The 25,155-nt window shown below is 38.3% G+C and overlaps 1 protein-coding gene across 1 annotated transcript; it reads left to right on the top strand.

Annotated features, from left to right (window-relative positions):
* Positions 1-321: 321 nt before the first annotated feature.
* Positions 322-20,522, top strand: LOC139979846 (phenolphthiocerol/phthiocerol polyketide synthase subunit C-like). The gene is made up of 5 exons (XM_071991000.1): positions 322-441; positions 6,598-7,018; positions 7,778-9,282; positions 10,721-10,814; positions 12,528-20,522. The coding sequence occupies exons 2-5, from the start codon at positions 6,613-6,615 to the stop codon at positions 18,374-18,376; spliced, it is 7,854 nt and encodes a 2,617-aa protein (XP_071847101.1). The 5' UTR covers positions 322-441; positions 6,598-6,612; the 3' UTR covers positions 18,377-20,522.
* Positions 20,523-25,155: the final 4,633 nt, after the last annotated feature.

Raw genomic sequence — 25,155 nt, 5'->3', positions numbered from 1 at the left:
TAATTTCCTGTTTGTAGTCTACCCTTACCCTGGAAAGATCTGCGAGAGCACATTACCATATTTAAATGATATTTAATTTTTGCTGTATGTTGTTACATCTTGTAATTCTTGAGTTATAAGATCATATAGAGGAAGGTGTGTGTGAATGAGTCAGCGGGAAGTTTAATTAGACATCTACAACGTGGACAAAGTTATCCTATCATATCCTGCACACACAAACATATCCCATATCTATAATAGGGGAATAATACGTAATTACATAACAGCCTATACTTTATACTTGCTCTCCTAATAATGAAGAACATCCGCTTGGACAGTATTACGACAGAAGGCAGGTGATTTCTTGATTCCTTGACGTTACTTCTCCCACTGACGTTGACAGAGGCTGGTGGTCCGTGTTAAAGAAGAACAACTGGATTTTACTATGTCTTTGTAACGGAGGTAAGTTATGTTGTGTTGTTTTTGTTCTTGTTTTCGGTTTTGATAAAAACTACATCGCTTTAATCATGTTCAATATGTTGATAGGAAAACGACAGAATCTAAATGTTCATGACATCTAAATGTCAGCAAACATTCATTCTGATTTACTTCTGAGTCCGTATTTATTCTATATTTCTGTTACTTTCATTACAACAATTTTGGAAACATATTCCATACATTTTTATTAATATAGTATACACTAAGTATACCCCTCACCCCTCCCCCCTTCCCTCCCTTCTTGATTATTACATTTCGGTGACTCATAAGCTGATAAACGACATTATGTTTTATACTGAGAACATCAAACGTTTTGTTCCTCTTTTAAGCAATTCAATACAAAGACAGAATAATTCCGATTGCTTTTTGTAAATCATGAATGATAGAGTATGAAAAGAGTGTGAACGCTTTAATCCAGTTCAATATGTTGATTAAAAAAACGGAATATCAATATTGATGACATCTAAATGTCAGCAAACCTTCATTCTAATTTGCTTCTGAGTCCTTATTTATTCTATATTTCTGTTTCTTTGAACTGTTCAAGCATGTCGAAATAATGTGTTTGATCTCGAGATCATTATTTATTAAAGAGAGTTTCAATTACAACCATTTTGGGAATAATTCCATATATCTTTATTAAATTTAGTATACACTGTCTCTTTGGGAATGCTTTACAGACTTACCGGAAAATGTGCTTATAAATACGTCATGTGTTATTTCAAATTAGGAGTTTTTTTTAGGGTCTTACAAAACAAAGCATGCCGACCGTACAAGAGTTTATGACGTCAATGAATTACAGACGCGGTAAAAATTCAAAAATCTTTTCTAAATTTGTAAATCTCAACCCATGCATGTTTTAAAAAACTTGTTGTTGTTGTTGTTTTGCTTATCTTGATGTTACTTTTTAATTTTCGAAATGCTGAATTTCGGCATGCTGGCAAAGTACGTCTCCATAGATGGTAGCCTTCAATTTCAGTTAATATGCACAGAAATGCAAAGTTTAATTCGTTTCGAAAGTATATATACTCGAATATATATATATATATATATATATATATATATATATATATATATATATATATATATATATATATATAATAATAATAAATATATTCGAGCATGAATATGTAATTATATAATTATATTCATGTTCATATCGAGCTACCATATGGTCTGTTAAAGATTTGACAAAATGGCGGTCCTCCTGACAGGACATTTAATCCCTGATCTCTCAAGAACTTTGCATTACCAAAACCGTTTACATTGTAAACTCCACCAACTTCTTTAATTTAAACTTGTTTTGACGTGATCACTGACTTCGAAAGTAGAACATGAAAGTAAATATATCCCTAATGTGGTCATGTTGGTGCATGTTACCACCTTCAGGGTTGAACTTTCAAACAAATCGTGACGTTTCTTTTTGTGAAGGGAAGTTTTTGTTTTGTTTGTCCTATTTCAAAGTAGGGAGTTCTCCAAAAGGTGAACAATTCTCGGTCGGGTCGCACAAAAAAAAAGGAAAGAAAAAAGATAGTGTTTAGGAAAATGTCACCTTTGTTATTCTTCTTATGTGGTTACGTATAGGTTGTGTTTGTTCAAGGCACGTTTTATTTGTCAATAATGTCCCTTGTTGCCCGTTTAAGTATTCCGTCCCTTATAGCTGAATTACCAATTATTCACAATATATTGATGGTGGCATTTTACAACTGCGATGAGACCAGTTTCTGTTATACTACACTATATTTATATCACGATGTATACAAAATGTCACCCAAAATAGCACACGCCATTCTCCCAAACGGTTAAAGAGAACAGAAGGGTTAAGGTGCGAGGAGTCCTACCGCACCCCTCCCACTCCCCCTTCCCCCTCCCTCCGTGATCATGCAATTTCGGTGATTCTTAAAGCTTGATAAACAACGTTATGTTTAATACTTGGAACAAAACAGATATAATTCCGAGGTTTTTTTTTGTAAGTAATGAATCATAGAGTAAATAAAAGAGACTGAACGACCATAATTAGAAAAGAAACAAAGAATTACTCGGGCAGGGGGAAGGATGCCTTAATTTAACCACCTGCGTTTATCCTCTTTATTTCGTATAGCACTTGGTAGGGTTTGTTAAATAGCATGAATTTTATCATGTTATGTCTTGTTTTCTGAGCCCGGTGTGATCATTTCAATCGATTAAGACAGATCAAGATCAAATCACAAACTTTTCTGACAATTTTGTGAAAATTTGACATTCGCAAATTTTGTCAAATAGATACACGTAAGACTGACACAGTGGTTCATAATCAGGGGCGTCCGTATGAACGAAGCTTATAGTACCGTATCGACCTTCACCCCCCCCCCCCCCCCTACCACCCAACCTAGCCCGGAAATTATATTCTAAAAAATGTCTTTCCTAAAGTATGAATACGGACGGTTGTTTTCAAAAATATGAGGAATGCATGTGGTAGGGTCATTAGAGCGACGATTCACGGGGCAACCTTTTGTGGTTTGAGGAGAAAGTCTTGTTGTTTGACCGGAACATTTTCTCAGCTGTCGGGAAAATAACAATTTTGTCGGGGTGATCCATCCACACTGAATTTGATCTTTGCCCGATTTGTAGGCACAATCCTTGGTTTGTTGTCAGTTAAAAACATTAGCACGCCGCACATACGATCATCGGTTATTTTAGATGACACTGCTGCTGATAATATATAAATATTATGAACTACCCATTTAGTTCACATCCCATGCCTTAGTGATTATAGGGTACCCCAAAAGGGCCACAAGAGGGTCTACCCGCCCAGCCAGCCCCCCCCCCCCCACCCGTACTCCATCCTCATTTGGAATAAGATACTAAAGTTAGTTAATGTTATCGATTTTCTCGTGGAAATTATTTTATTATACAGATAGCCGCAGTGGTTTTTCTTGGACAGTTGAATAGGCTTAGCATTTTAGTATAACGCGACATCTCGACAAAATTTATATATTTTTATATCGTGTACCCTTTCGTTACATTTCGACAAAACTTATCAAATTGTCCTGTTGCTATGTTGCAATTAACTTGATAACATGACATAAATGTGTAATGTTTTTTGGGCGATTTAGTTACGCTTACGTTACATCTTGACGAAAATTGCCAAATTGTCTAGTTTTAGGCATGCGTTGCGCGTAACTTCGAACAACAAGTAAAGGGGAAGGAGTGGGAGTGTGGGGTGGGGGTATTTGTCGAGTTGACAAGTACCGTGGTATCTTATCATGTTAACGTTACTTGTCAACTCGACAAGTATCGGAGTTTCGACGTGTGTTTCGTGTTATACTATCACAGTTAGTGTAGAGCTCGTCCCTTATGGACTACCGTAGGTAGCACGTACATACATAGGTTGAATTCATTTTTGATCAAAGTCTTGATAGATTCATTATAAATGAGGGGGGAAAAGTCGGGAAATATCCATCTTACCTTTGTGTATGTATAATTAGAGTATGTGCTACGACATATTTCAATTAGATCTATTAATTATAGACAAATTGTAATTATTTTACTTTTGGAAAACAAGGGTTTGAAGGATGCATGTCACTGTTGTGATTTAATTGGACTAATACTGGGTTATATTGGATTACCAAAATTACCGGAAAAAATAAATATAGTTGTTTCAAGGGAACGTCCCTCCTACAAATTATATTTCCCTTAGACCTTAACCTTACTGAAGGTTCTATAAGTGACTGCGGATGAAGGGATTTACTCGGATTTTGTTTCTGTCCATAGTGGAGAGGATAGACGTCAACTTGTTTCAAAACGGTTAGAAATGATACAGAAGCCTACTGTTAAGGACTAACCTGTCACGGGTTTTGGCAATTTAATTTAATGGACTGAATTAATTGTTCCTTTCCAAAAACATCCGGCAATTAGGGTTTTTATTTCGTTTCCTTGATGCATCGAACTGTAAAGTTACTTGAAGTGTTTGCTCGGACGCATGTACGCGTATACGCTTAGCACGACAAGAGTTGCGTGAAAAAGAAGTAAATTAATCAATTCCAGGTTTGAAACGGCGATGGCGATATGATTGGCAAAATAAATTTACTTTATTCGACTATAAATTATGTTTTCATTATTGAAACTACCCACATTGTGTGTTTCTTTTGTGTATTTTATCTCGTTTAAAACTCTCGGAGAGTTTTCATAGCTGTTATGAGATTACTGTGACCTCTACCAAAGTAGTTAACGCCGAACCAACTGAGCCTAAATTTCAACAAAATGAGTTAAATGCTCAAAGACCGGTCTAATGAATGACGTAACATGTATATTATCATAACGACTGCAGATAGAAGTGGGTGGGGGTAGGGGAGGGTAAGGTAGGGGGTGGTGCGGAAGGAGCGAGGATGCGGGTAGAAGAGAGGGTGTTGGTAGGGGCGAGGATGGGTGTATGGGAGAGGGTGTTGGTTGGGGCGAGGGAATGGGGGTAGACCTGGATCAGAGGGAATTATGCTTTTGCTTATGTCGGTTGTGAATGTATCGTTATCGAACACCATGTGTATCACCATCCAATGCACCGTCTCTCATTAGTCTCATACTTCTCTCTAACCCTAGTCTAGATACGCTTATGTTGTTGGATTTTCAAAGGTCATTCAGTGAGGTTCACTCTTCTCACCAACGATGGGATTACTAGAATAGTTAGTGATCATCGTCATCATTTTTAAAATTTCCCACCTTACTAAAGAGAGAGAGAGATACAAACCCTTGGTGACTAAATAGTTTGACAGGGATGCTCTTTTCATCTGCATTCCCCCTCCCCACCCCACCCCACCACCTCCATCATTCCTCCTACCCGCTACACTATACTGTTTCTAAGATATATTTTGAAATTTCATAGACAAAACTTTTTAGGCAAGCCCTTTTGGAAACTTGGAAGGTATACAGCTGCTGATTATTACTGCCTGCTTTAATTTCTTTTCTTTAAACTTGTTGCCTAATATTTAAAGTTCGTTAATGCTGCCACCAAATTGTAGTCTTGTTCTACAAAGAAAGAAAAAGTGCCTGCATGTTGTAACTCTCAAATAAAGTCAAACTTAAGGAGAACCAAAACCATTCCATTGAGTCTTTAGGTGATGAAATTCGATGTATGTGCTTATTTAAAGCTGTGTTATATAGTGAACATATAAATGTGACCATTTTCTTTCTCTCTGGTATATTTTGCGGTAAAACCGCAATATACTTTTATTCCAACACGATGATTGTCAGGGTTCACCCTCCGGTGAAGTCGAATATACCACTGATGTGTACAGGATGCTTCAATACAGCCAATTAACAGTTGTTTGTTGATCATGACATGAAGCGACATTAGATGGACTATTTAAGCGATTACTGTTCAGTTCTATTCTTCACTATTTCACTATTATGACGTCACATGTGGTTACCTTTGAGGATAATTCCCGGTTCTATCAGGCTGATGTAATTTTTAATTTAAGAACGATCCTTTAATGGTTAAGAGAGAGAGAAACGATGAACAGGATCAACAAGATAAGAAACACTAACGGAACTGTTGATTCATGATCTGTTACACATATGTTGGCAAGCATTCTACAGGAGTATCAAATGTTGTTGTTTTTTCAAGCACAAGATTGGAGACTGATCGTCGCAAATGTTCCCAGAATGGCAAGAGAAAGGAGAATGATTCTTAAAAGTACCATTATTTTACAGCCTAGTTCTTTGCGCATCTAAGATTTCTAACATATTATATAACAGATTCGTTGTTACTTAGATGTGAGATCTTCTCCTTACACTTCTTAATTATCGCAATCATGAACAAAGTTATATTAACAACCAGCCAACACACATTACAGTTCTGGTAAATGCCTGAGTATGTCTCCTCAGTGTTTACCGCATATATTTTTTATTGTTTATATGGCATTATTATCCAAGTCTGGATTCCAATTGGGCTAACTAGGTATGAAATTAGGCCAATAAACACGAGTGTGAGACCTATGCTTATAGTAGAAAGAACACATTCATATATGAATATGAACAACATTGTTGTTAGTTCTTCTAGGATTTCAAAATGCATTATATTTAAAATAAAATAAGGTTATTTCTGAATTAACAAAATCTATAATTTATATTATATTTCTCTCACACCAGGATTCGACAAACATCATGGCTGAATCTGAAGGCCCAAGATCAAGGGCTATGAGTATCCGGAAACGACTGTCGACCTTTCACCGAAGGTCAAAGGTTGCGTCCTCTAAGAATACGATTTTGAAGCAAGGTCGTGGTACATCTCAGGTGGTCACGGATGATCCGACAATGCCTATAGAAGAGAAAGTTGCGATAATTGGAATTGGATGCAGATATGCTGACGGCATTGATAGTGTCTATGACTTCTGGGACATGCTGGCCAGAGGGCTGGACTGTACCACACCACCGCCACCAGAAAGATTCGACGCATCTCATTATCTGTATCCTGGTAATAAACTACCTGGAAAGATGTACAACCTCACAGCGGGATACCTCAAGCAGCACCCAGAACACTTCGATAGACAATTCTTCAAAATATCACCAGGTGAGGCTGAAAATACTAGCAGTATAACGTTCAATCAACTGTAGACTTCGCCACCATTCGTTTACGACAAACGTACACCACATTTACCCTCTCGATACTAGCTCTTCCCTATCTTGTGATGCGGACATTTATAGAGAGGTCGAGGGAGGGGATGGGGGAGGGAGGTCGATACCATAAAGCAAATTGACTGGTTCTCGGAACAGAAAATGTTTCATGATCAAAACTTATGAATAAGTTTTTGTAAATACCACATGCAGAACAAAAACGGTTCAATAGGTAGCTTATGGAACTATCAATAGAACATTACAGATTTAGGAACAAAAGACGTTATTATTTACCAATCAGATGGTGGGTAGAGAGCATCAGACATGGGCCATGATCGACTCGCTCGGTTCTGGCGATTTTATAAAGGTTTCGAATAATAAAAATAATGGTTATAATTTATATTTATATAGCGCTTTACATAGAAGTATATCTCATAGCACTTTCCATGAGAAGTACAAATATAAGATACATACAAAGTAATAAAAGGAATAAAGTTAACAAGCAAAATCAGTTAATCAATAAATCACTTAATGAAACTAATATACAAAAGGTTAAGACAAATAAATACAAAATCATTTATTAAAGTACATAACAAAAAAAGATGAGATTTAAGTTGGGACTTAAAACAATCATATATGATCTATGCAGATTTGAGTAAAGTATATTGTTTATGTGGGCAACCTCTTTATATGTTTTGACTTTTGATTTTTGCAGAGGAAGCTAGTCACCTTGATCCACAAGTTCGACTGCTCTTAGAAGTGGTATGGGAGTCCCTGGAAGACGCTGGAATGCCCCCTCCAACAATTCGGGGATCTAACACTGGAGTCTATGTTGGAGTGACAGCCAGTGAATATGGTGTACTTCTTAGCATGCCTAATAGCAATATTAACCAATACACTAACTCGGGAACCAACTCATGCATGTCGTCGAATCGTATCTCTTACGAATACGATCTCAGAGGACCAAGTTTCACCGTCGATACCGCTTGTTCGTCATCATTGTATGCCATTCATCTTGCATGCGAAGCTATCAAACGTGGGCAGTGTGAGATGGCCATAGCAGGTGGAGCAAATATTTCCTTACTCCCCGTTACCAGTATCGGATTTTGTCAAGCTGGGATGCTGGCGCCTGACGGAAAGTGCAAAAGTTTTGATCAACGTGCGGATGGGTATGCAAGAGGGGAAGGTGTTGGAGCAGTCATTCTTAAACCGCTCAAACGTGCATTGGAAGATGACGACAGAATTTATGCAGTTATTCGTGGTAGTGCTCTCAGTAACGACGGTAGGACCGCAGGAATCGCTAATCCAAGCCTCGATGCTCAGATGTCACTTTTAGAGAAAACTTACAACGTCGCAAATGTCCAAACAGATGAAGTCGTGTATATTGAAGCACACGGCACAGGTACACAGGCTGGTGATCGTACGGAGGCATCGGCCATCGGAGAAGCCCTAGGATTGACGAGAGGGCATGAGCATCCTCCGTTGTATATAGGATCCGTTAAATCTAACTTCGGACACAGTGAGGGAGCAGCTGGTATCGCTGGCATCATTAAAACAGCTCTAACCTTATACCATGGCCAAATTCCTCGTGTCGTTCACTTTAGCAAAGGAAATGAGCAAGTTGAATGGACCGAATTGAATATGCGAGTTCCTACCGAGCTTACTCGCTGGCCAAAGGGTGCGAAGCGATTCGCGGGATGTAGTTCCTTTGGGTTTGGTGGTGCAAACGCCCACATCGTAATGGAGGGATTCGAGCAAGTATCTGAACGCATGCCACTCCAAAGATCACTCTCCAGGTCCCCTTCGCATTGTTCAAGTGAACCCGACAGTGGCTCGCCAGCGATCTTATTCCTTTCTGCTACAACAGAAAGTGCTTTGAAACAAGCAGTGTCTGACTGGCACAAGTTCTTGACGGATGTCGTGGGCAATGACGGACGTTACTTCAGTGATGTTCTTACGACGGCAGCGATTCGACGGCAACATCAAGAGTACAGGCTCTGTGTTCTTGCTAGGTCACCAAGAGAGACAGCAGAACAATTGAGACTTAAAATAGAACATGATCCACGTGTGGCGTACAATGTTATCGAGGGGAAGTCTCTTAGCGGTATCGGAACGGGTACTCAACGACTTGTGTTCGTGTTTTCCGGTATGGGAACACAGTGGTGGGGAATGGCCAGACAACTCGCACTGGATGAACCGAGATTTAGCAGTGTCATAAAGGTTGGTATAAACGTTCTAAACTTCAGGCGTAACCGCCTGGATCAAAGAAAGTCCTGACGACATTGATAGAAAGCGGCGTTGGAGAATCTTCCAAAATATTTGATAAAGGTGTAAAACTTGATAGAACCAAGTGTTAAGAACTTGATTTACGTATATAAGAATATGCAGTGCTATGCTACAGTGATATAACGGGTTGGACATAATAGAACTGACACTGAAATAAACACAATTATTATATATGATAAAACCGGTCAATTTAGAATATACATAATTAAAAACGAACGGGATGTTATTATATTGAATCCTTGTCACAATTCATTTTTCTCCTACCATAAGTAAAATACTTCAAGACTACTCAAGACTATACACGTTACAAAGGTGTGAATCTCAAGATGGTATTTGGGAAATAACTATAAGTATTACTTACTTCTTACGTACGTACGTGGTTAGTTGATCCCTGGTTAGTCCGTAATAACCTGTTATTCAGTTCTTAGTAGCAAATTTCAATACATTTATCGAAACTTGAATATTTAAGGAATTAGCTATTACAATATCCTCATGCTTTCTTGTATAGCGCATAAAGTTTTTTTTTCTGCCTTCAAATATTTCATTATAAAAACCACCCACGTTTATGCTATGCAATTACTTTTATGAGTGTACGACTGACCTGCGATTTTAATCGTCCTTTTTATAAGCGAGGGTTACCTTTTTGTCCTCCTGAAATACCCTTTTAGTTCAGGAAGAAATAGTAGATAATCCTCATTTACACTTTGTGTCACGATCTCTAGTAAGCAGTCATTTTATTTCAAATTAAGATGACAGATATAAGTGGTCCATCTGTGGCGAGAACTGCTCTCTCCTACATTTGACTTTCAAAGTGTTAGTGTTCTTGACACAGGTATTTGCTCAAGTTGATGTCAAACGTGTTTAAATATGGTGGGTTGATGGTATTATTGATGTAGTATGATATTACAAAAATAAAGTCAAAGCGGTCTGAAACAAAATATCTAAAAGGTAACCTGTAGCCTAACTACGTGCAATATTCTGAGATCATACAACACATAATATACTCTTTTTTCTTAAAGAAAGGTCATCCGATAATTCCTGGGCACGAAAAAACAGAGAGCTTGATCCCTCCTCACTCACAGTCCCCTTACCTTGAGACTGCAACCATTTTAATCACATTAGAGCAAAACAATTTATGGCAAGCAACATGTAACATTTATGTAACATAAACTCTGACCTCTTCTTTCTGGCCGACCTGTCACCTTTAAAATCGATTTGACAATGCAAGCGATAAAACCAACGATACTCTCGGGTAATAATGATAGTTAACAAACTTAATTCTTCTTTCAGTTAAAATCGATATTCCAATCTAGTACGGATTCGAAGCCAACCTTAACCCGCCCTATTTTTCTTCTTTCTTTATCTCTCGCAGCGTATTGACAAAATCTTGCGGAAATGCGGAGCGAAATGGTCATTACTGTCTTTACTTACCGATGAAGGAGACAAAGAGAAAATTCATTTTTCTGGTAAGTTTATAAATAAAAAGGACAGTAGAAAATAAAGTAATTTCATAATAACATTATGCTACTTTGAAGCATGTGGTTTGTGGGAAAGTTTCCAATGCACCAAAGTGACTTGTGATATATTGCAAAAAATTAAGGTTGACTGGACATGTGAATTCCCTCAAGCCTAAAAAAGTCGTCAACGGTAGTTCTCATTCATAGTGGAACCCCTTTATCCCATAGCAATTTTTATCAGTCTATTTTCTTACATGTGGATTTTGATTTCAGTTTAGAGCACATTTTGCTTTTCATGTTTCATATCGTTATAGTGTTGTTATTCAGTTGCTGGTATTATTTTCTTTACGACCTCTGTTTCATTTCAATAAGCTTCTGTAGTCGATGGTATCTTTATTAATTTTATTATAATGTCATAGTATTGTAAAATGCCATTGTTTAGAGTCTGATTCCTCTTCCTATGGAATGTTTGGAATAAACTGAATATAAAAACATCCCTCCCCCACCCCTCAAGATTTTCTTCGCTGTATTGTTCGCCTTTGCCAGTACTTCGATTACCACCTAGGCGCAATGTCGCATTTGTTCATTTTGGGGGTTGTTGTCCTAGATTGTATGGACAAGGTCCTAATGCCATATCCTGATAAAAAGACAGTGATCCAAGATATATTGTGATAATCAATCAGGTTCGGCATCGATATGTACCATCGTCAGCTTCACGCTACACAGTGATGAATATGGCCTAATTTTATTTGGGTGACAGTTCAAGTATTCGAAGAGGGAACATTGTAGTCGAGGCGTCCACTTACCCTTTTGCGTCACACTTATAACATGTAGTGTTGTCTTTCGCTGATATAGGCAGTAGTGCATGCGAAGTAGGACGTCTGACAATATGTTTTAACTTTGGCAACGTTTTTCAATCATTACAAGATAACAACCCAATCATCGACCTTACATTAATGTTTATCTTACTAACGAACTGCACTCTTTTGAGCGTTGAGTATTATACTCTAAGCAATTGTAATGGTAGAATGCATATTTGACCAGAAAACAGAACAAAAAAAGAGTTGAAGATTTATTGCAATTCAACAGGATCAAAAAAGTAGTAATGATTGTGGATTCCCGTTCCAGTTCTACAATCTATTTTATTGAACGGCATTATCTCTAACATGAAAGGCAGCCTCTGGTATCAGTCACGCACCTCTTTTTTTTATTATCTTAGAGTGGTATTTCGCCAGTGGCACAATTTGAGTTGATTAACTACTTTGAATCGAAAATGAAGTGGCGCTTGCGGTTTTCATTTACATTCATTCGATCTATGTAAATGAATTTTGAATTCGTAACAAGATACACAAACATTAAGGTTTCTGCGTCATTTTGCTACGGCTCTTGTGCTAATATGGAAACATTTTATTGATCTCCAGCGTATGTGCAATCTTGTGCACATCTGAGATCGAACTGAATATAGTTTTGCGGAAGTAAATAAATCACTGGGAAAGATTTACATGCGAAACATCATCGTTTTGTTTCATTGGGAATGTGAAACATTCATTATACCGAAGCATCTTGCGTATATAAAATATTACCCGAATATCTCATGTAAATGAGGATCACGTTTTACAAAATAAAAATAAATAAATATCTTTAAATGACATGAATACCCAAGATTTGTTTAAGGAAACTTATTTCGATTATCATGTGATGGTTTAATTTTTGTTTCCACAGATATTGCTCAACCCGCAATCGTTGCTACTCAAATCGCTCTATCGGAGCTTTACGGTATGTGGGGTATCGTGCCGGATGCTGTTGTTGGTGCAAGTGTCGGGGAAGTCGCTGCAGCTCACGTCGCGGGTTTATTGTCACTGGAAACTGCCATCAAGTTGATATACACTAGGGGAAGACAGCTACGGAAGACTAGTGGTAGTGGAGCTATGGTAGCTGTTTTACACTCACCTGACGAAGTTCGTACGAAGTTAGAGAGTAGTGAGTATGTAAGTGTCATTGATATAGCTTGCATCAATAGTCCAAAGCAAGTTGTATTGTCAGGAGAAAAGGAGTCTTTGAATCAGTTTATTGACATTCTGCGGAAGGACGGTATCAGATGTGTTACACTTAAAGTTAATAACGCTTATCACAGTTACCAACAAGAGGAGATACACAGGGATTTCATGAAACGGGCAAAGTTCTTTGATGCAAAGAGCACCAAGGAATCGTCAGCTATGATTCCACAGATGCCGATAGTGTCAACGGTCAGTGGAGACTACCTAGGGAGAGAGGAAGCTCTTACGGCCGATTATTGGTGGAGAAATATCCGGAATCCAGTGTTGTTCAAAGATGCCATTGAGAAACTGACAATTGATGGTTACACGTGTTTTCTGGAGGTTAGCCCTCACCCTTCTCTTTCATCTGCTGTACGGGACACCATATCTTCCATGGATCCCAAACCATCAAAGGTAGTCGTTACGTCAACACTACGCAGATCTACTGACACACGAGAAATTGCTGACGACCGGATGTTCCTTATGCGCTCACTGGCAAGACTACACGTCGAAGGTTACGAATTTGACTTAAGACCTTTATTTCGAAAGCTTCGAAGTCAGAGGGTTGTTTCGCTTCCGACGTACCCATGGCAACGAGTGTTATGTTCTGCTTCAACTGACGTGAGTGCGGAATTGTTCAGATTTCCAGCAAAAAACCACCCACTGCTTGGTAAGCGAACTGTTCTTTCTCATCTATCGGCAGATAATTCTCCAAGCATTTGGACAACAACGTTTTCGGAAGATACTCTTCCCTGGCTTCAAGACCACAAACTGCAAGGGAGCATAGTCTTACCTGCCGCAGCCTTCACGGAGGCACTACTGGAAGCATCAGGGAAATATCTTACAAATAAAAGCGCTACTACCCTACGAGATGTTAAGTTTGAAAGGTTTGTCTTTGCGTCAGAATTGTCAGGTAGCCTCGAAACAACAATTGAGGGGCGACCAAGAGATGCTGATCTTACCATAAAGAGCTTTAATGAAACAGAACGAATCTGGACTACTAACTGTAAAGCGTCTCTTGATACAGTCGGGAGTTCTCGAGATTCCTTCCATAAACTTGAAGATGGAATGGATACTTATAAATTAGGTACTGACGATATACGTAGGAGATGCCCCCATGACGTTGGTAAACATGACTTTTACAAGAGACTTTGGAAAGGTGGATTCCATCTCGGTGAAATGTTTAAATGTACGAAGGTTGCATACTTCAGTCAAGATTATGGTGAAGCACTGATTTACGCTTCCATTACTGATCAACTTGACCAAGAATTCAAGAGGTATAACTTTCATCCAGCATTACTTGACGTAGCTTTTCAAGGCTTTGGAATTTGTGAAATGTTCAGACAAACTGAGAAAGCAAGAAATTCGAAAAAATTATTCAGGACATGGTTTCAGGTCCCTAGATCCGTCAAAAAGGTCAGGATGGAAGGCAAAGCTCCCAAAAGTGTAGTTTTTCATGTTCAAGTACAATCAACTCCGAGTGGATCAATCGGAAACGTTGTTGCAGCAGACACGACAAGTCAGAGAGTTTTCGCCCAATGGGAAAGCATAGTATTCCAAAACGTTAACTCGAATGAACAGCAGGAGAAAGTTCAACTTTGGAGGCGAGATTGGAGTCTGATTCATTTAAGTCCTGACGAATCTATGGTGTCACGCGCAAAGCGTCCAAAATTGACACGGCCACTGAGTGCAATTGGTGCAGAGAATCCTGGAGCAGTAATCATCATCAAAGACAAACGTGGTATTGCTGCTGATTTAAGAAAGAGAATGGAAATAGAGAATGTTGTGAGTGTGTTAGACTCACGCATTTTGTTTGACAGCGACGAGAGATTCCGACGAGTCCTACGGTCCCTTGGGCAAGTGACAGACGTCATCCTACTCTCTTCCCTGGATGTTCAAGGGCTTCCCAAGTTGAATGAAATCTCTAAATCTGACTTTAATGAGGCTCAAAAGGTAACTTCTCTCACACCAATATACTTGTACCGGGCAATAAGAACGTATTACACAAAGTCAAAACCCCGTTTATGGTTGATTACCCAAGGATGCCAGTCTGTCCTTGACGTGGACTCTGTTGATCCTATGATGACAGCAACTGGCACGTTCGGTACCACACTTATGCATGAAGATCCCGAGTTTCCGGTCGTCACGGTGGATATCCCAAGTAACCAAGATGTCAAGGAGTCGGCAGAATGGCTACATCAGTACATGAAATCTGCTCCAAATAATGAGAATTATGTCGCTTTAAGGAGGCGGGTTCCAACACCGAGTGAAGATGATCCCAGGGAGTTTGCATTCGAAGTGTATTCTCCACGCATAGTCATACAACCCCAGTCAACCTTTTCTGCACCAACGCTTTCATCAAGTTGGCTTGTAGACTTGAACGAAACCATCAAACAGAAGCGATTGCGGGTAAAGCAGAGACACGACGAATCAACTCATGCCTTTCAGAATGAAGAAATCTCTGTCAAAGTATCTGCCTTTGCAATGCAACAACCAAAGCAAACACCAGTCTCGGATGTAGGTATTGGATTTTTGTTTGCAGGTAGGATTGTAACATGTAACGAAGAAGTTCAGGCACTTTTCCGAATGCGAAGCAATGTCTTAGGATTTAGGAATGAAGCGGAAGTTGGTTCAACACTGAGAGTTAAGACTGAAGACTTGATAGCAATACCGTCAAACATCACTTGCGTGGAGGCTGTTAACATCGTACGTGACTATCTTCCTGCTTTCGTAGCGTTTCATGATTCATTGAGGCTGACACAGAATGGATCTGTAATAATAAGTCTCTCTTCATTGAGAGACAGAATCGGTCTTGCAACTACACATATCGCCTTGGAGCAAGGGGCGAGCGTTTTCCTTTACATTGATAGTGACGATGGCAACATTTTGCCGGTGGAGAAACTTCTTGGTATTCTTGGTGACTCAAGGGTTGTCCTCACTAGCAATGATAACTTTGATACCATGATTAACGATACTTCAGTGGATGTCCTTCTGTTTGCAGGGGAGATCATGCAGGACTCAAGTAGCTTAAAGAAATTGTTAGCCAAAATTAAACCATTTGGAAATATTGTTCAGATTCACGGACGAGGCAGCAACAGTGAAACCAAGCTCAACTCTTTGCCATCAAACATATACTACTTGTCAATCGATATGGCGCTAGATCGTTTTCGACACATGAAATCTGCGATGCAAGATGCCATGTCACGTCTGCTTCAGCTCTTTAGTGTCCACAACGGTTTCCAAGCGTTGAAGTCTTTGGCCATTCCAACAGTTCCGATATCAAAGCTGTCTCGATCACCTCATGCGCACATTGACGAAGTTACGGTTTGCATCGACGAAGATAGTGTACCGGCTACCTTGAACTTTGATGACATAAATTTTTCTGTGAATGAAAAATCTGCCTATCTGGTTACAGGGGGTTCGAAAGGATTTGGTCTACATCTTGTTGAATGGCTAGTAGAGAAAGGAGCCAAGCACATTTACGTCATATCCAGAAAAACACCGGAAGAGGAAGCGATTCTGAAGTTCAAGGAATTCAGAGACACTGGTGCAAGAATTACACATTTAAAGGTTGATATGAGCAAAGAGAAGGATGTTGAAAAAGCACTTACGTCAATTAGGGATAATGAAGACTTGCCACTTGAAGGTATATTTCATTGTGCAGTATGCTACGATGATGCTTTTCTGCATAATGTCTCCAACGAATCCTGGAATGACGTGATGATGACAAAAGCATTTGGCGCGCTGCTTCTTCACAAGATTAGTGTCAGTTTCGGCTTTCACATTCGCTATTTTGTTATGCTCTCTTCCATTGTCGAGGTCATTGGTAATGGGGGACAAGGTAATTACCTTGCAGCAAATGCTTTCCTAACAGGTCTGTCAATTGCTAGGAGAAAGCTCGGACTTCCTGCGACTGTCATTGCCCCTGGTGTCATTCATACCAGCGGGTATGCAGCCCGTGAAGGCCTTGATAAACAATGGGAAACAGTTGGTTTATCGAGCCTTTCACCATCAGAGGTTTTGAAAGGTCTCGGATGCATTCTAGCGACCGATTTTCCACATCTGGCCATTACTGGAGCTGTAGACAGACAAATATATGCAAAATCTAACAGTATGATGCTTGCCCATCATTTTAGTGATAAAACGGGAATTTTCTCGCTTCTGAAAAACTTGTATCCATCCCCGGAGTCATTCATTGAGTCAGAGAGTAGTCTTAGGATGAAAGTAAAACTTCTTCCACGTGATGAAGCTCTGGATATGATAATCGCGACTCTTTCCGATACATTAAAACAGCGGCTTGGGATAAATGGAGATGTTAATATTGATTCATCCTTGATATCTCTTGGTCTGGATTCTCACATGTCATCCGAGCTCAGTACTCTTATTTATGACAAGTTCTCCGTGTCAGTGACGGCAATGGATCTTCTTAATGATTCCCTAACGCTCAAGTCTCTCTGCTCAATGATACATCAGAAGGTTCTAGTAGAAGAAAGTACTGACACTCAAGACGCTAGTCTAAATGTCGTACCACCATTCAGACAAAACAATCTGTGGTATAAAGTAATGAATACGATCGATTCCCCTGTCGCTCAACTAGTTTGTATTCCCTCCGTGGGATCTGGTCCATCTTTGTTTGCTCCGTGGATTCCAGAACTGACAGCTAATTCGATACAGGTTTCGGTAGTAAAGATTCCAGGTTGGGAGAGCAGGGAACGTGAACAACCTATGAGTAATATTCAAGAGTTGGTTAACCGATTGGCAGATAGCCTTCTTCCATGCTTGGTGAATGGTCCATTTTACATATTTGGTCATAGTCTGGGTGCTTTAATAAGCTTTGAGTTGAGTCACTTCCTTCGTCGAAATCATGATCTTTGCCCCAATCATATTTTTGTAGGCGGATGGTATCCTCCTAGTGAGCCTTATCCTCATCCACAAGAACTTCAATTTTCAGACGACGTTTATCGCCAATTTAATAGGACCTTGACAAGTTATATCGGCCACAACCGACTAACACCAGAGTGTCTCCCTGTCAAGTTCAGCTTTTTGGACCAATCTTTGTTAAATTCACCACAACTACTCCTCAAAATGACTCCAAGTATTAAAGCAGCAATATTTCTCTGTAAAAAGTACAAATATCGACACAAAGACAAACTACCGTGCCACTTAACTAGTTTTGCTGGTAAGAATGACCCTTTTGTCGGCCCTGCACTGATGGATGCCTGGAGCAAAGAAATTTCATGCCACTACCAATTTGAGAAGATCGTAGTCACAGGTAAGCACATGTTTATCTGGTCGGCTGGGAAGTCGCTTATAAATCATTTAATTGGAGCGATGCAAGTGAAAGGTAAAGCAGGACCTTCTGAGGCTTCTGCGAGTACCTTTGCCGATGATCCGTCTAAGGAGACGACCTCTGTCACACCAACAGATACGGTTGCTGGAGATGACCTGGAAACATACCCACCGGTATTCCTTCCACGTCAGGGACGGCCTGTACCTAGTCCAAGAAAATCAAGCCAATCTGCCGATCTCGAATGAAGATTAACAATATGTGATATGTTCCCATCCACTGACATCATGAGATTATCAGTGATTCATCGACGTGCAATGACTCCAAAAATAATTTAAATTAAAGTGATTGGTTATAACAGAGAGAGAGAGACATACATGTACAGTTTCATTGATCTTAAAAATGTCTATATGACAAGAATAATACATTAAGATAATAAGATAAAGAAAGGATAACAAGTTTTTGTATAAGGATTATTTCTTCACCATCTTTGCTGTTTGAGATTTATTCAACGTTTCTAAATGATGAATGAAGTAAATGACAAGTATAGATAAAATAGAGATATATATTGCATAGAAATATGATATGATATGATATTGGCGATTTCCAGTTAGAACACAAAACTATGTTTCTAGCCAATTTGACAAGCAGACATTCAAAGCTGTGCCCAGGAATCTTCACTTTTTTTTTGAAGAGCCCTTCTCACCTCGCCCACTCTCAACATCTCAACGCCAGCAATGTAGATTCCGGGTAGTACGTAAAGTTACAGTTATGATGATACTACTTCCCCATGTAATTGAATATGTAAGTGCACGATCTTTGTTGCGGTACAGAGGGAAATATTCAAACAGATACAAAATTGATGAAAGGAACTATATGCTTATTTTCATTGATTTTACACACTTTTTGGTCCTTTTCGTTAACCGTATTTCGAACTAAGAGTATGTTAAATGAGTAAGCTTGTCTGGAATTCAAATCTCGTTTGCATCTTGAGGTGAATATAAAATGAGATAAAAGTACGCAAAGATATAGAGTTGTAAACTTTCAGGTTATATGCATGTTAGATTAAATCAGTAACAAATGTTGACAGTGGTCACTCGTTCCGTCTTTAAATTCAATTGAGGTTGTATATTGTTATTGTGTTTGGTTGTTGGATATAAAGAAACCTTTCTCCCTCTCCATATGTCGAAGGTGACATTGACTTTTATATCTTGTTAAAGAAAAAAGGCGAACATTTTGCAGATGGTAATCTTATGTTAATTACTCTACTTTCCCATCGATCAGGAGAATAATTTAAAATGGACGTGAGTTAAGCTTTATATAACATGGCATTATTTATTGTTTACAATCTCAGACATAACCAAGGACATCTGGGCATAAATTCTCCAAAACTATGCCAATTATGTTTAGAAGAGATAAATGCCACACCTGGTGCAATGGACCGCTTAAAGATTCAGTAATTTTGACTTACCTTTTATAGTCTTTTCAAGAAAAGTTAAAACTGGCGCTTCAGGTTTCAGTCAAATAAGAATAAGCCCTTTTTTTGCCATCTGTTTATGTGTCTTCTACATTCTATTTACATCACAAAATTCACTTTCAAGCTTATTTTCGGTTTACCAAACAACAAACGATATTCTCTGAGTTTGAGGTGTGATCGTTTGTGACCAATTATAGCACACATAAGTGGACAAAAGTGTAATTTATCACTGAAAATGACCCACTCATGGCGGCTCAAAGTAGGGTAGATAGCTTCTTTAAACGTCTTCTTTATCTGATGAAGGCATAAAATGAGACTCTAGGAAGAAATGGTCAAATTGCCTTCCATGTCATGGGATATTGTATTGGGGAAACAAAGGGATCATACTGTCATTTGCTGAGGGGCACAATTCTTTACCATTTAACGGCAAAGTTTATGATGATTATCAGTCACAGACTTCGACGTGAAGTAATTTCGGAATTCACAGCTGTTTGAAATAATTATTTTTGACGCATGTTTGTGACAAAAACCCACTCCACTGATTTACAACTCTTATTTTACTTGGGAAAAGGTAAAAGGAAAATTTCCGATTCGTCTTTTGTGTATCATTATATAATAGTAAAGGCAAAAATATCATCATTAATGACGTTTTTTACTAATGGCCATATATATATATATATATATATATATATATATATATATATATATATATATATATATATATATATATATATATATATATGTGTGTGTGTATGTGTGTATGTATGATTATATGATTGCGTCTGATCTACTTAGGTTGTTTTATGCCACATGATCTATTTGAGAATGCATTGTACGGACACTACATGATAGTTTACAGTTTCCTGTATTATATTTTTAAATCCATTATTCCAGATAAGAGTTTTATTAAAAGATGTATGAAGCAGTAAGATCAGTCTTTTCCATTGTCTCTTTTCTTACAAATATATTAATATATCATACTTTCTTCCAAATCACCCATCATGAATATAAGGAGCATATGAAAACGCGACACCTTCGAATCATTAACATATCATGATAGCAAGTGATGAGTGTTGGCGGGGAGGGGGAGGGGGAGGGGTGTAGGGGCGGGAGGTGGGGATCGAATTAGGAATGGGATATTTTCCGTTTAATAGTCTTATTAAATTGTGGCCTTTTGTTTTCAACTACAGTTAATGACATGGTAAACGAGAGCTTTCTTCTCCCCGACGACCACTCCTATACAGACTGCTGTAACCATGACAATTACCACACAGCTTGCTATTGCGCTATTGTATGTATCACGTAGTTAAACACGTGTGGTTGGGTCTGCAGAATTTAAAATACCGAAATCAATTCCTCTAAAAGAGTAGTTCTATATGGCGTTGTATTACAGTTGCTTTTTTGTCTGTTTTATAAAAATTGGAAAAGAAAAAGAACGAAAAGAACAATGAATATGATTAGTGCCGTTTAGTCCATGCTTTAAATTTTAAAGCCTACGGACAGGGAAAAAACAAAAAACAAGAATGAAGTAAAACTGACGCGAGCGCGATTTTTACTTTAACAACTATTAATCGAGATGTTTCCCATGTAGCTTTTTCCCCTGGTTACTTGACATTTAGAGTAAAAGTTCAACGGGTAAAACGTCACCGAACTGTAATTCTGAGTGTTAAGTGACTTTTAACTTCTCGCTCTAGGACAATATGCCCCGAATAATTATTCTTGTTCGTTCGATTCTATATAACTCACAAATGTAATAAAACAATAAATTATAGTAATAAATAAAACGGGGAAGAGAAAGCAACAAAAAAAAAAAGGATTTTGACAGTTAATTAAGAAAAATGCTGAAAGCTATACACGATCAATTATTATTTTGTTTAGTGTCATAATGATATAATCGTCCTGCAAAAGATTAAGTCAAGTGAAAATATTTAAAGCTGGAAGAGACAGACAGAGAGAGAGAGAAGTGGAGAGATGGAGATGGAGAGAGGAAATGTTCAACACATCCTAAGGATTTTGCATTAAATAACCATCCATTGCAACTGCTTCTAATAGTATTTTGATTCCCATTGCAACGCCAATTGGTTGAAAATTTAAAGGGGCTTATCCAGGGAAAAATTATGATCGACGTTTTCAAAGGTGAAACATTTTGTATTTTGTAATTTCAAAGAAGACCTGCTTTGATTTTGCCTGATATTCGTCGTGGTTTCAACCGACGACGAATGTTCGAAAATAACTATCCAACGCTATAAAGATTTCTTTCCGCTACAGTGTTGAAAAAAATGAAATCTTCACTGAGATATTTTTTTGAATTTTCTATATAGTGTTAATATGTCCAATGTAAGCAAATGTTTCTTTTTGCACAATTTACATCTAAACAGGTAAATTTAAATTATCTATATATTAAAATATGAAATATTTAAAGAAGAAGAAAAAACCCATTAAAGTGATTTCAATGTTATTCGTATGAATTGCAAGTCGTGGCCATCTATAAACAACAGTTTGCACTTTTATTTACTGTTTAGTAAATCATTTGGAACAAATGTGATCAGGAAAGGAATTACAGTATATTGATACCTTAGCTGACCCCAAATACTTCATACCTCGACCTTTTCACACCAGAAACTGTGAATTATCTTCTTTTTTTATGTGAAAACAGAACGTTAGACACGATAAAAATTTGTATTCAAGGATTCCACGTCAATTTACTTTAGTAGTATATATATATGTTTGTCACGTTTCGCTCTGTCGTGACTGCAGGCCATTCTCTCCAATCCAAGGTTTCAGCATCACAACAATTATTTTATTACAAGGAAAGCAAAATGGCAAATTAAAGATTGTGAAGATTTGACGCACATTCAGGTAACCAAGTGAAAACCAAAACAAAGCTATAAGAAACAATATCGTTTTCACTTGAGTCAGTTTATAGAACGAAATTATCAAAAGATATCGAAAAAGGTTTCATTCGGCAATTACTAGAGAGGTCAGTGTTACCGGACAGCAGAGAGCAGCCATGCGTATAATGCAAGCAATGCTTAAAAGGCGATTTAAATATGTGACTTAGGGGCGATACAAGATAAGTAACAATAAGATTATCACAAACCTTGCAAAATGGAAACAAGAACGGTGCAACGTCGAGATTCAAGATGTTTACTAAAACGGACTTATACAGAACGCAGCAAAGATGTCCAGGTTAAAATTGCATAGCATGTTCTGAGATAAAAACCGTTGGAATTCACTCTGTTTGTTAGGGCGAGTGAATTAAATAACTGTATCTATAATGTCATGAATAGACTTTTCCAACTGCAAAAAAATCACAATATTTTCATTATAGGCTATTACAAATGCGTTGAACACAAATGTTTCGGTACTGTAGTGAATGATGCATAAACTTGCAGCCCTATGAGTATATCCTGAAATATCTCTTTAGACCAGGGATGGGCAACCTTTTTGAATGAATGGGCCAGATAAAAGGAGTGAAAAATTGTCTGGGCCGCACATTACCAAGTACCTGCTGTTGATTTCAAACGTTTGATTCCGATGACTTTCAAGCAATACGTGTGTGTACTTAATCTGTATTCACAAAAACATAATGTCAATACAGTACAGTTTAAAATTAAAGGTGATGATGTAAAATAGATTGATTTTTTTTTTCTTGAGACATCTCACGGGCCGCAAAAAGTCGCTGGCGAGCCGCATGTGGCACGCGGACTTTAGGTTGCCCACCCCAGCTTTAGACTGAAGTGAAGGCAATTTGGTCCACGACACAGTTTCTTCTATGAGTACTGTGCCACGCGGGCTCTTAGCCAGCTTGTCAAATTTGGTTGGAAGGAGTGTTTGTTTGGAGGGGCATAATGTTTGTCTCAGTGGGGCGTTTGCATGGATCCACCATAAGGGTCCATTACTGATAACACAAATTTGAAACGAAATTGGAGGGGACATATTCGAAATTTTGGGGTAATGCCCAGAATGCCAACCCTCGTGGCTATGGGCCCGGAGCCCCCCCCCACCCCCCCTTCAGAATCGAAGGTCAGAAACATGCATGAAAGATAACTTGGACTATTGGAATGGTATAAAAAAAAAGATAACTTTATCGATCTCCGACGGTAAAGCTCCGAAAAAAACCGCACAGAACAGAAATTCTGGGACTCAACTGAGAAGTTTTCGCGCGAAATTTTGTCTGGGTAGTGTCTCATAATTTGTGGACCTACGTTAATTTCGAAGACAAGCTTCCTGAACACGTATACTTGTTAGATTGACGTTATATACATCCAATGGGCAGTGAGTCCTTTATGTTATATCACTCGAATTTCAATGGTTCTTCGTCAAGTATATATCAAGATCAAGTATAAGAACTTTCCATACGTTCAAACAGTTTTCGTTCGCTTTGCTCGTTTTCAAGGTCAATAAATTATTCCCACCTAGCAATTCCAAATCTTTCTAGACTGCAATTTCATTCATTTGGAATGTTGTTATAACAACACCATGTTTGATCCAGTAACTCCCCAAGACACTAGATATACTATTTATAATAAACTGGAACAAAGCCGAATATGTTTTTGGTTGTATGTAGACCGTATAATTAATGACCCGATGTATCATATTATATTTATCAAACATGTCTTACATAACTTTTTCAAATCGTCTATACAGCTTCACCACAATACTCCCCCCCCCCAACTAGCCCGCCTCCCTCCTCACCTTCCATATTAATTTGTATCATACAAAAGGGGCAAGGTTTTCTTCTGCATTGAGATCAATTATGCAGATCTAGGTACCTGGGGTTTTAAAAACAAGGACAGCATTAACAAATATATATCTGTCGAAGATTGGGAAATATGATAATTCCCTCTCCTCCTCCTCTTTTATCATGTTTTGGCGAAGTGATAGCCTTGGATTTGATATTTTAGAATTTTGTGAACCATTCAAATTGTGGAAAGAATATCTTCTACAGAAAGAGAGGCTAGTTTACTTTGGATTAAATGTCTGCTGAAGTACTGTTAACATCCGATGAGGTCCAAGGACGACATTATCATTGGTGCAAGCAAATTTGCCACCGTAGAAAAAAAAAACGTATTTCAACAACTATTTTCAACAAAATAAAATTTACAAGAAGAAAACTATAAGAATGCAAAAGGACAAAAAGCAAATCCCTAAATGTGTTTGAAATGCCCGAGGGTGTATGCCAAAATCGTTCGGTGTCAGGTTATAGCTAAGATGACAAGCTCGTGTGAATTTCTATCTCTTTCCTATGTTAAGGACTGGGGGCATGGGGATATTGTGTACGCTATCAACAACTTGTGCAAGAATGCTACTCAAATTGTTACACGCCCCTTTGAGGCCCTGGACCGAAATATTCAGGGTTAGTATGCGATAGAAGGGACGGGATACTATTAGGTAAAACATATAACATGGACGGAATTACCCTTTGTGGGTTAGAGGTCAAAACGTTAAGCGAATGTATATATACGAGTCTGCGAAACTAATTGCTAATCTAAATGTCAAAGGTGTAAGGGCAGGGGCTGATGAACATCTTGATGACATCATAGGTCA

This window comes from Apostichopus japonicus, chromosome 14, assembly GCF_037975245.1.
Source record: "Apostichopus japonicus isolate 1M-3 chromosome 14, ASM3797524v1, whole genome shotgun sequence".
Classification (NCBI taxonomy): domain Eukaryota; kingdom Metazoa; phylum Echinodermata; class Holothuroidea; order Aspidochirotida; family Stichopodidae; genus Apostichopus; species Apostichopus japonicus.
Note: the sequence above shows the minus strand (reverse complement) of the source record. Positions and strands in the feature narration are given on the sequence as shown.